The 11,519-nt window shown below is 52.7% G+C and overlaps 1 protein-coding gene across 1 annotated transcript in view; it reads left to right on the top strand.

The window, feature by feature from the left end:
* The window catches only part of TMEM120B (transmembrane protein 120B), a 45,586-nt gene extending 34,946 nt beyond the window's left edge, over positions 1-10,640 (top strand). The window contains exons 7-12 of the mRNA XM_082853538.1: positions 6,507-6,572; positions 7,088-7,149; positions 8,501-8,593; positions 9,465-9,529; positions 9,886-9,954; positions 10,493-10,640. Of these exons, the coding sequence (XP_082709664.1) occupies positions 6,507-6,572; positions 7,088-7,149; positions 8,501-8,593; positions 9,465-9,529; positions 9,886-9,954; positions 10,493-10,606 (469 nt within the window). The 3' untranslated portion in view covers positions 10,607-10,640. The remainder of the gene's footprint in view (positions 1-6,506; positions 6,573-7,087; positions 7,150-8,500; positions 8,594-9,464; positions 9,530-9,885; positions 9,955-10,492) is intronic.
* Positions 10,641-11,519: the final 879 nt, after the last annotated feature.

An 11,519-nucleotide genomic window follows, 5' to 3' on the forward strand; every position in this document is an offset into this window, starting at 1 on the left:
TTTGGGGGTGTCCATTTGAACCTCTGCACACCATTCTTGTCCCTGTTTTTCCTGAAACAAAAAGTAACAACCTCCCACCCCTCCCCACTTCCTCCTTCCTGGGGGCTGGTAAGGAACGGCCAGGAGCTGTGTGTTTAAGATTGGGGTGTTTGCCAAACCCCCAAATAATTTGCCACCATCTTACTTCTCTGCCCAGTGGTCTCTTATGGCATATCCCTGCCCTGCCGGGCCTTACCCTGAACGTAGAGCCAAGAGGTAAGGACCAGGGGAACAGCAGTTCTTAGGTATGCAGCCCTGTAGCGTGTAGCCCTTTAGAAAAGATCAGTGTTTCTCAAACTGCATTCATTCTTGTCCCATGCACACCATTTTTACCATGTCCAATATCACCTGGATGATAGTTTTCTCACATTTTAAATCCATCCTTCCTTTTTTTTTCTACTTAAATAAACATTAATTTATTTTAAAAGGAAACTATTTCACCACCATACGTGGAAAAGCAGCATCAATTGCAGGAAAGAGGAAATAGTGTAAAAATAGATTTTCATTTTCATTGTCTAATTTATTGAAGTCAGTAATCTTCCTTCCTGAGACCTGCTATTTCTCTTCAGCGTGTGTATGTGTGTAAAAAGGGAGATGAGCAGATCTCGAGAGGCATTAAAGGTGTCCTAGCATTTAACTGAGACTCTCTCCTTGACTTAATCAGGAGAATGGAAAGAACAGAAAACATGACTTCTCACCACGTGGTTCAGTATCATCTAGTGTTACACTCAGGTACCATCTAAAACTTGGTGGTACATGCCCCATGCTTTGGGAAACACTGAAGTAGAAAATCTTACCAAATAAATAACATTTGTAGTTTTCCTTAATTGTAGTGAATAGTGTCTTCCAGCTTTTGGGTGGGGTCGGAGGGGACTCAGAGTAGTACATAGTGGGGAAATGGGCCCAGGACAATGGGCCAGGCTTTCTTGTTACTAATTCTCTTTGTGCATCCCTGGGCTTGCTGTCGGCCTTGGAGTTTCCTCCTTCTGCTGGACTCATATTAAGAGTGTTCAGGGACATGCTACATCTCTAACAGTCACTAACACTTTAGTAAGAGTTATCCTGGTCACTTTTTTCTGTGGATGTGGTTGGGGGGGGGGGTGGTCCCCGAGAGGAGGGAGCAGGACTGAGTGGAGGTGCCTGCAAGTGTGGGGCACACCCAGAAAACAGGGAGGAGGGCTGAAGGGGGAAAGTGGGGTTCCAAAGCCCCCTCACTTTCCTGACACTTTAATGGGGCCTTTTCTGGGGCCTCCCTAGGGCTTGTGCTCTGATGGGACAACAGATGTGTTGGTGGTGGGAGTGTGGAATGAGTGGGGTGGGCCCGTAAAGGTGTCTCGTTTTCTGGAATGACTGTGGGAGTTGTGGCCAGTTTGTGGGGGAGGGAGGCATGGCAGGTGGATGGAATCTGGGTGATTAAAACTTGTGACTCATCCTCAACATCTGTTGGGTATTTAGCCTCCATCCTCCCCCAGCTCCTTCTCAGAGCTGATTCCTCTCCTGGGGGCGGGCAAGGGAGATGCCTGTGAGGTTTCCCCTCACACTTGGCACTTATTAGGGAATAGCTAAGAAACCCTTTCAAGAAAGCACAGTGAGGAAGAGGGAGTGGGTCTGGATTGGTATGAATACTACCTTTCTTATTTCTGAAGCGTCTCAGGGCTACCTCTGGAGCTCACAGTCGATATACCCAGTAAACACCCCAGGGTCTATGTAGAAATGAATTGAACCCAAGCTCTGCAATGAGGGGAAGGTCATTGGGGCCATACCTGTGTTCGAAAGACAGCTGGAACTGAGCCATATGGGTTTCCTGGAGGCCTGCTGCCCAAGTTTTGGCCTGACGGGGCCTTTTTCGTCCTGCTCCCAGTTGCATCCGAGACCTGAATTAGGGGTGTATTGGGGGAAGAAGGCCTGGAGAGGTGGGGTGTGGGGAGGGTGCCCCCCATCATGGGCTGGAGCCACCCTTGGTTTGTGTCTGATGCTTCCCATGTGAGATGTAGCTCATTAGCTCAATTAGTGTAATAAGCAGGTCAACCTCCCTTGCAAATTTTGCAAATGACAGAAAACCACCTGATAGGAGTAAACATGAGGGGTATTTATGGGAGCATATGAATCGTTCAAGGAGGTCAGAAGGGCTCAAACAATGTAACAGCCCCCCTCCTTCTCCTTATTCTGTTATCTCCTTCACTGGCTCCCAGCAGCCCAGGCCAGCATTCTACCAGATCAGCAGTCCGAGAGGAAAGAGCATCTTTCCTCTACTGGCCTAGGGGTGATCTTGAGACAGACTTCCAGTTGGCTAGGTGCAGGTCACATGCTCATCCCTGCCCCAATCACTGTGGCTGGAGGGATGCAGAGCCCTGATTGGCTGGCTCTGGGTGATGTGCCCAGTTATCTTAGCTCCACTGAGCCACCCAGACTGAGTGTGGGGGTGAGGTGATTCCCCGAAGGAACGATAAGGGGGAGAACCAGAATAGGGAGTGATTGACAGGCAGGCAAAACAGATGTCCTCTGCCCTAGTTCCAGGCCAGAATGAATAATGAATCAGGAATCACGCTGGCTTTTCTGGCAAGCCAACCCACCAATGCCTAGATCTGATGGGTTTTTATAAGGGCCTTTCCTAGGATACAGAGGTGTAGGGGTGGCAGGGACAAGAGGGTGCCTCCGCGTAGAAGCCATTCCCGCAGCCGCCCAGATTGACCCGAAGCTCAAAGCCAGCCAGGGGTTGAATAGTGACTGGTGCCCAGATCTTATGCACACATGCAAACATGGCTGAAGGGCCCTGAAGGGAGCTCTCCGGCCACAATCCCCAGATACCAGGACGTGCTGTCCCTACATGCTGGCCATGCAGTGTGCCACCCTTCCTGGGGCATCTACCGTCTGCTCATTTAAAAAGCCCACAGGCTCCTGCAGGCTTCGTTTCTGTGGCAGAACGGGCCAGAGGGTGACTGCTAACGGGTGCAGTCTGTCCGGGGTGATACGGGTGATACAAAATGTCCTAAAACTGATTGTGGTCGTGTTTGCACAACTCTCTGAATATACTGAAAACCACTGAGTTGTATACTTTAAATGGGTGAATTGTACAGTGTCTGAATGACATCACAGTAACACTGTTATATAGACACATGTGAACGAAACCAGCCCAGAACCCTGGGGTGTGCAGATGGACCATGGGGCTGGTGAGTGCACGCTGGGGAAGAGGCCATTTTTAGCCTCTCCCAATGCCGCTGAGCTGTGTTTATTGGTGGCATCTGTCAGCGCTGGGCTCTGGGCACAGTGAGCTGTGAAATTAAAAGCTGCTGCCCAGGCAAGCTTGTGGCCCAGAGCCTGTGTCTGCCTCCAGCCGTTCCCGTACAGAGAGGGCATTTCTCAAGGGACCTTTGCGGGGTAGGACAAAGGACAGTGGGGCTTGCCAGGCCTCCGGGGCTTGCAGAAACTTCTTGGTAGCTCTTCAAGCTGAAAGGCTAAGGATGGGGCCAGCTGTGTTTTCAGTCAGAAAATTAGAGCCAGGGGTCCTTGTAGACTCTTGACGGGCAAGACAGGGACACAGGGAAGGGGAGACTGGGAACAAACAAGTGGACGGATGTCTCATCCTGTCCCGTGAACTCCCGTGGCACCTGCATCAGTCTCCTGTCACCTCTGTGCTGGTGGCATCTAGACCAGCTGCACCTCCTGGACATCACTTTTTTCGTTTCAACATTTCTTGAGTACCTACTGTTTACCTGATGCTGTTAGTGCTGGGAATAAAGAGCCACCTAAAACCTTGCTCCTCAGCACAGCCCCTCAGGCATCCACAGGCCATCGCCTTAACCCCCAGTTTATGGCCAGAACTTCTTCTTTTTTTTTTTTTGGCCACACCCTGCAGCATGTGGGATCTTAGTTCCTTGACTAGGGATCGAACCCACGCCCCCTGCATTGGAAGCACAGAGTCTTAACCACTGGACCGCCAGGGAGGTCCCTTTCATTTCTTTCTTTCTTTTTATTTTAATGGCCAGAACTGTTGAAGGGCTGCAAAGAGAAGACAGGGGTAAGATGCTGTTCCTGCTTTTATGATGTCTGTGTTCGGGCTGTAAGGTTTTAAGAGCAGTCAGATCCACTTATGAGGACAATGTAGATTAAAGCCTCCACGACACACCAATCGTCACATAATAAGACTGGGAGAAATTTTAAAACTGGGTATCCAGCATTGGTGAGGGTTTGGGGAGCTCGACAGGCTCTACTGAGGATGGGAGTGTAAATGGGGATAGCCGTTTTGGAGGGTAATTTGAGAAGTAACCACGCACGTGCCCACCGACCCAGCCATCCTGCGTACTTCCTGGTAGCTGCCGTGGAGAAACAGCGTCATCGCACGGGGGGCTTCCACAGTGTGTCGTGGCATCATGGAGCATGATAGCAACATTTCAGGAACGGTAGAGCCACATCCTGAAATGTCGTGTCGCATTTAAGAAGTCAGTGACAGGTCCACAGATAGCTGCCTGGGAGTCGAGACAAGAAAGCAAGTTGCAGGATGATTTTAGTTCCAAAGAAAAGTCTAATCCAGCAGCTCGTCCCCCAAACCAGCAGACCCTCAGGTGCCACCGTTTGGTGAGCAGGAGCGCCCTGGACCCCATCTCCCCACTTGGCTGCACTCCAGTTCTCTCCCGAGAGAGTTCTGGAAAGACAAAGGTTGAGTGCTACTCCCACGTGGATGCCTCGGGGGTCCCAATTCCTGGCATCCCAGGGTGCATTTGACAGGGCAGATTGCTGCCACATCATGTTCCGATAACTGAGCTCCTGGAGAGGGGCCGGGGAGCCCAGCAGAGGCCTGAAACACTCGGGGACTTTGAAGGATAAGGGCTGCCTGTGACACTGCGGAGCGGGTGACAGCCAGGCTCCCTGTCCTGCTGTGGAGTGAGAGCCCTGAGCTGGGGGACCGCTGGGCTCTGACGGCACGGTTCCCGCAGCTTCTGGACTGACTGGGGCGAGGGCCTGCTGTAGACGGAGGAGCAGATGAGCCTAGGGCATGGGGCTCCCAGAGAGAAGCTGCGTCGGGGATGGTGCGAGATGCAGCGTGTACAGCCCGTTGTCTTTCTGCATCTGTGTGGGGTAACGTAGGTAGCTACAGCTCTGCATAAACGTGTGCGAGTGTTCTGTGTTTATTCAACACGCTTACTGAGCACCTGCTCTGAGCCAGGTGTCACAGATGAACAGACAAAATCCCTGCTCTTTTGAGCAGGGAACGGGGTTCAGGAAACAAATGAGAAGAAAATAATTTCAGATAGCGCGAGCACCATGAAGAAAATGAAGCAGGGTAGTGTGTTACAGATCGGGGCTGTCTAGCTGTTTTATTTATTTATTTTTAACATCTTTATTGGAGTATAATTGCTTTACAATGGTGTGTTAGTTTCTGCTTTATAACAGAGTGAATCAGCCATACATATACATATTCCCCATATCCCCTCCCTCTTGCGTCTCCCTCCCACCCTCTCTATCCCACCCCTCTAGGTGGTCACAAAGCACCGAGCTGATCTCCCTGTGCTATGCGTCTGCTTCCCACTAGCTATCAATTTTACATTTGGTAGTGTATATATGTCAATGCTACTCTCTCACTTCGTCCCAGCTTAACCTTCCCCCTCCCCGTGTCAAGTCCATTCTCTACGTCTGCGTCTTTATTCCTGTTCTGCCCCTGTCTAGCTGTTTTAGATAAGGTGGTCAGGGAAGGCCTCTTGGAGGAGGTGACAGTTGGTCCGAAATTTGAACTTGGACCAGGAGCCAGGCAGGCCAAGGTCTTGGAGCAGAGAGGACAACAAGTTCAAAGACTTTGTTAGTCTGCTCGGGCTGCCATGAAAAGATACTACAGACAAAGGGACTTGGAACAACAAAAATTTATTTTCTCACGACTCTGGAGGCTAGAAGTCAAGATCAAGGTGCCAGCAGGATTGGTTTCTCCTGAGACCGCTCACCCCTGGTGTCTCTTCCTCTGCTTCTAAGGACACCAGCCCTGTTGGATTAGGGCCCCACCCTTATGACCTCATTTAACCTTAATTACCTCTTTAAAGGCCCTGTCTCCAAATATACTCACATTTTAAGGTACTGGGGTTAGGACTTCAACGTAGGAATTTGCGGGGGGACACAATTCAGCCCATAGTAGACCTCGAGGTAGCAATGGGCCTGGCAGATTCAAAGAAAAGGATGCTTGGAGCCTCTTAAGGTGGGGGGAAGGGGGATGGGGAGGCGGGGCTTGGGGTCATGAGGAGGTTAGGGATGTGTTCTGAGGGTAGTGGGAAGCTGCTGGAGGCCCGAGTGCCTCTCTGGGTCTCTGTGTGATTGTGCATCTTGTTGGACAGAAAGAGAGAAGTCCTGGCGTGGGTACATTTCTTCCTCCAAGGAGCTGTCTCTGGGTCACAGGGCACCCCCCCGCAGACACAGGCTGGGAAGCAGGGAGACACTTGCGTTTCTCTCCCGGCCTGAGCTCCTTTTCCTTCTCTTCTTTTAAGAATCAAAGGCTGGTGGGTGTCTCACCACTACGTGTCCACGTTCCTGTCTGGAGTGATGCTGACCTGGTGAGTGTCCCCCGCTGTGCCCCAGGGCCTCTGCTCACTCTCCCCAAGGAGCCAGTGAATTGAGCACTGGTGGTGGCTGAGGGGTCCAGATGCAGGGGCCTTATGGCCTGACATCTGGGCCATGATGTAAAGCGTGAGCTTACGACGGGGTTGCAGGGACACCCCAAGTCGGCTGGGGACTTCTCCGAGGAACGTCCTGTCTGCCTCCTGGCCGGGGTGACAGCAAGCGAGTCTGGACAGAACAAGCACAGGGACGAGGCTGTGACTGATGGAGGGTTAGGGGTAATCAGTGGGAATTTAGGCTTCAAGATGCCTGCCTGCACTCCCCTGGTTGTAGAATGGATTAAAGCAGTGATGGAAATTACCTGGTCCAGCCCCAGGGACATGGCGATAAAGAAGGTAGAATTGGGTTTTAAATCTTCTTTTCTCTTCTGGTTGGAACAGAGATGGGGTGGGGATGAACAAATGATTTCAGAGCGGGGGCTCATCTTTGCTTTTCCCCCGCTTCTCTGCAGGCCTAACGGACTGATTTATCAGAAGTTTCGCGATCAGTTTTTAGCGTTCTCCATTTTTCAGAGTGAGTGTCTCTTGCTTGGATTCAGGGGACGAGGCTGGGTGTGGCTTTCACTGATGGAGTCTGTTTTGTGAAGGGTGTGTCTTGTGTGGAAGGGAGGTGAGACTGGGGGAAGTCCCTGGTCGGCCAGGGACTGGGGAGGGTCCCAGAAATCCAGAAGGAGCCATCCACACCCCATCAACTCCATCCTGCCGCCCAGCCCCTGGCCTTAAGAGAGCAATGTCTGACCCACACCCACGCCCTGGATCTCCAGCCACTGCCTTTTTCTTCCCTGGATCAGAACTGGACCAATTGTACCCTTCAGGAACTGAGGGGTGTTGGGGGCACTAACTCTGTTTTCCTCAAAATGGAAATTTATGTTCTTTTTCTCATTTAAGAATAGCTCTGGATTTATATACAACGAGGGGTTACCTCTGAGAAGCAGAAATTGGGTGGTTGGGGGACAGGGAGAGAGTTTTACTCTCTTTACTGTTTGTTCCCCTTAAATTTGATGCCAAGTGCATATTACCTATTCAAAAAATACAATTTAATTTTTAAATAAAACCCTGCTTACAGGCAAATACAAACATAAGCCAAGAAGGAAAATTACATATAATTCCACCCTTAGGGTGTTAATTGATCTATGTCCTTTCAAACATTTTTATTCATAAATATATATATATACACACATATACTGCATTATGTGTAGTCTACAAACATGGGATCCCTCTACACAGCTTTGTTTATAACCTAGTTTATATTCTATTAACAATTATCGTGGGTATTTTTCCATGTCAACACGGAATTCTGCCTCCTTAATTTTTAGTGACTACAAAGTACCCCATTGTATGGAACTGTCTCTTCCATGTCTTGGTGCTGGGAGCACACAGCTCCCAGCATTCCAGCAAGCATCTGATGAGTGCCAACTGCATGCCTAGGAAAGCTCCAGAAGTTTCTAGCCTGGTTGGGGCTTAGTTGCAGTCTCAGATAACCTGAGCTCTCTTTGAAGGAATAAAAGCAGGTTCAGACCTCTGTGTGTGTGTGTGTGTGTGTGTGTGTGTGTGTGTGTGTGTGTGTGTGTGTGTTTTGGGGGTGGGAGGAGGTTGTATCCTCTGGGCAATGGAGACCCGTGTGTGTGTGTGTGTGTGTGTGTGTGTGTGTGTGTGTGTGTTTTGGGGGTGGGAGGAGGTTGTACCCTCTGGGCAATGGAGACCTGTGTGTGTGTGTGTGTGTGTGTGTGTGTGTGTGTGTGTGTGTGTGTGTTTTGGGGGTGGGAGGAGGTTGTACCCTCTGGGCAATGGAGACCTGCCAGCCTGCAGTGGAGGTGTCGCTGGGTCTTCCAGTCCCTGAGCTGGGCGCTGTGCTCCCCCTGCAGGCTGTGTCCAGTTCCTGCAATATTATTACCAGAGGGGCTGCCTCTACCGGCTGCGGGCCCTAGGGGAGAGGAATCACCTGGACCTCACGGTGGGTGAGTAGCCTAGCCTGGGGGGTGGAGGGGCAAGCAGCGGCCCTCCCTGCTCCCCCAGACCTCGCCCTGCACTCCTCACTGGGAACAGGTGCCAGTAAGAACCTGACAAGACCTGCCACACGCGAAGCCAGTCTGCCGACCTCACCCCAGTTGCTTTTCTTTTTTTTTCTTTGGTTTGACATATATACACTAACACAGTTGCTTTTCATAATTCGTCGTGGGATTCCATTTCAGCTGACAAGTGCGAGACCAGCTGTGGGCCAGGCCCTGGATGCTGGCCTCTAGCTTCTTTTTAAATGGATATTTTTTGTCTGTGTCTTATGATGTACATAATCTTAGTCTAGTGTTTTTACACTTATGCAATTTATGTGTGCTTAACTTTCACTCAGCAAGGTGGGTGCCCCATTAGGAAAAATCGGAGACTCCTCATCTAAACTTTCAGGGGAAAGTGTGGTTAATAAAAATCTTCTATCTTTTAAGATGGTCATTTCCATCGAATTACTCTGCACAGTAGGCTCTATTTCATCAAGACTCGATTGAAGTGATGCATGCAAAAGCCAATTATAAAATGCAAAATCCCGTGCAAATTAAAGAAATTACTAGAAAGCTAGTGCCAGCACGTCAGTGTTCTGTAAGAGTTGTCAGCCCACTTGGTTCATGATGACTTGAGGCATGAGGGCAGTCAGGCCTGGTGGCAGGTGTTCTGCATGTTTTTTCCTGGGTTACTTTCCTAGTGAGCGCTCACCCACCTGGAGGAGGTGAGGGCTGTGCCCCTCCCCCATCCGTGCGTTTGAACCTGGCTAATCTCAGAGTGACTGGCCTGCCTGGGCCACCTCACACGGGCCCTTCGCTCCCTCCTTCCTCCCCACAGAAGGATTTCAGTCCTGGATGTGGCGAGGCCTCACCTTCCTTCTGCCCTTCCTGTTCTGTGGCCACGTGAGTCCCCCTGGAGTTTGTGGGTATCCCCTACACTGGGCAGACCTCCCGGGAACAGAAGGTCTTCAGGGCTCTCCCCCTCTCACCAGCCATCCCCGAACTGGGCCCCACGGGGTCCTGGGGCTGAGACAGCCCCAGTGTCCAGGGATGCCAAAGGCAAGAGCCGGAATCGGCCCTCGGTACCAGCCCGCCCAACCCCAGGCGGGGTGCCCCAGTTTCATTTTGGGGGGGCTGTCAGTGTCTCAAGGGCAGTTGACAGCAGAAGCTGGGGGGCTTGGCGCTCTCCCTGGGCTTTCCCACGTGGGTCTCCAGGGGACTCCGGTGGGCTGAGCAGTGCCTGTCTCCCCTCTCTGCAGTTCTGGCAGCTCTACAATGCCATCACGTTATTTGAGCTCTCCAGCCACGAGGAATGCAGAGAATGGCAGGTATGGTGTTTGTGTGTGTGTGTGTGTGTGTGTTTTGTGGTGTGTGTGTGGAGCGTGTGTGCGCATTGGTTGGGGGTTTCCTGAGGAAGGTTGGGGCCGCTCGGGGAGAATTCCTTCCTCAGCTCCCCTTGCCCCCTGCCTGCCCTGTAGGGCCCTGCAGTCCAGAGCTCGCTGCAACTGGGGCCTGGGAGACCATGGGAGGGAATTCGGGAGACCAGGGAGCCCCTCAGTGGTCTGAGAAACCCAAGGAGGTTTGCGCTAGGAGGGGGGCCACGGGAGGAGCCCCCCAGGACTCTGCCTGACCCCGTAGGACTCACACCCTTCACCCAGTTAGCCCAGATCTCTGCCTTCTGCTGGCAAACGCTGCAGTTCGCAGGTAGCTTGTGCCAAGGGGGTTCTGAGCTCCCGGGGGGCGCGGGGGGCATTTCAGCAAGGAGAGCTGACCCAAGCCGGCGCGGCCTTGGCCTTCTTTCTCTTGTGCTTTCTGCCTCGCCTTCCCTGCCCTGGGCACCCCCTTCTCTGCATGCCGCCCGCCCAGGTGTTCGTGTTGGCGCTTACGTTCCTTGTCCTCTTCCTCGGCAACTTCCTGACCACACTCAAAGTCGTGCACACCAAACTCCAGAAGAACAGAAGCGAGGCCAAGAAGCCGTGAGCCACGGGGCCGGCGCCCCTCGACCCCCGGACTTTGAGACTGCAGGGGATCCCAGGCGACACCCTCGCTGCCGGGTTCCTCCCAACCAGTGCCAGTGGCCACTGGCAGCAGTGACCTCAGGGGCCAGCGGCATCGCTGGGAGCAGAGCCGAGGCCCGGGTCCCCGGCCGGACAAGAGGAATGTGACCCCAACCTGTCCGTGCAGTATTAGCCCGTCCCAGCCTCCCTATTTATGACATATTTAATATCGGCGCACCCCCTTCCCTAGAATCTGCCGCCCTCTTACCCCGCTGCTCTCCGCGAGACTGCGTCAGTCTTCCTGGGGGTGGGGGAGGCTTAGCCTCAGGGTCCCCCTCTGTCCCCCATCCTGTCGTTTGAGCCCTTCAGGTTGGGCTTCGGACGTGCCTCGCTGGGGTTGGGTTTCCGCTGACCTGCTACTTACTGAGTCCCAGGCGGGTGGAAGGAAGCCCTTCCGTGTTCCGGGGAGCCGCCCTCCTCGGGGCACCGCTTCTGCTGTAAGCTCCCGGCCTCCGCGCGTCCGCCGCGCGGGTGTTCAGGTTCTCAGAGAACCGCTGTCCGTGTCTTTGTGCCTCGTACTCTTTGTGCTTCCTGAGTCTGCAGCCTGCTGGCCGCCAGGTGGCCCTGCCTCCCACAGGCCCAGGGCTTGGCCTGAGGCGGGAGGGTTTTCTGAGGGTCACCACCAGAGGCGGCCCCTGAACCGTCTGGCTGGTGTGAGGGCTATTTTTTTTTTTTTCCTCTCAAAGTTTGGGTCCACTTTTGGGGGCTTCATGACTCCCACCCCTCAGCCCACCTTCCCAGATTCTCTCCGTGAGCACTCAGGGCGTGGGGTCAAGCCCCTCGGCAATGGTTGGGACGTAAGCCACCGTGGAGGTCACCCACGCTCAGGCTTCCTC

This window comes from Leucopleurus acutus (genome assembly GCF_964270905.1).
Source record: "Leucopleurus acutus genome assembly, chromosome: 13".
In the NCBI taxonomy this organism is placed as follows: Eukaryota; Metazoa; Chordata; class Mammalia; order Artiodactyla; family Delphinidae; genus Leucopleurus; species Leucopleurus acutus.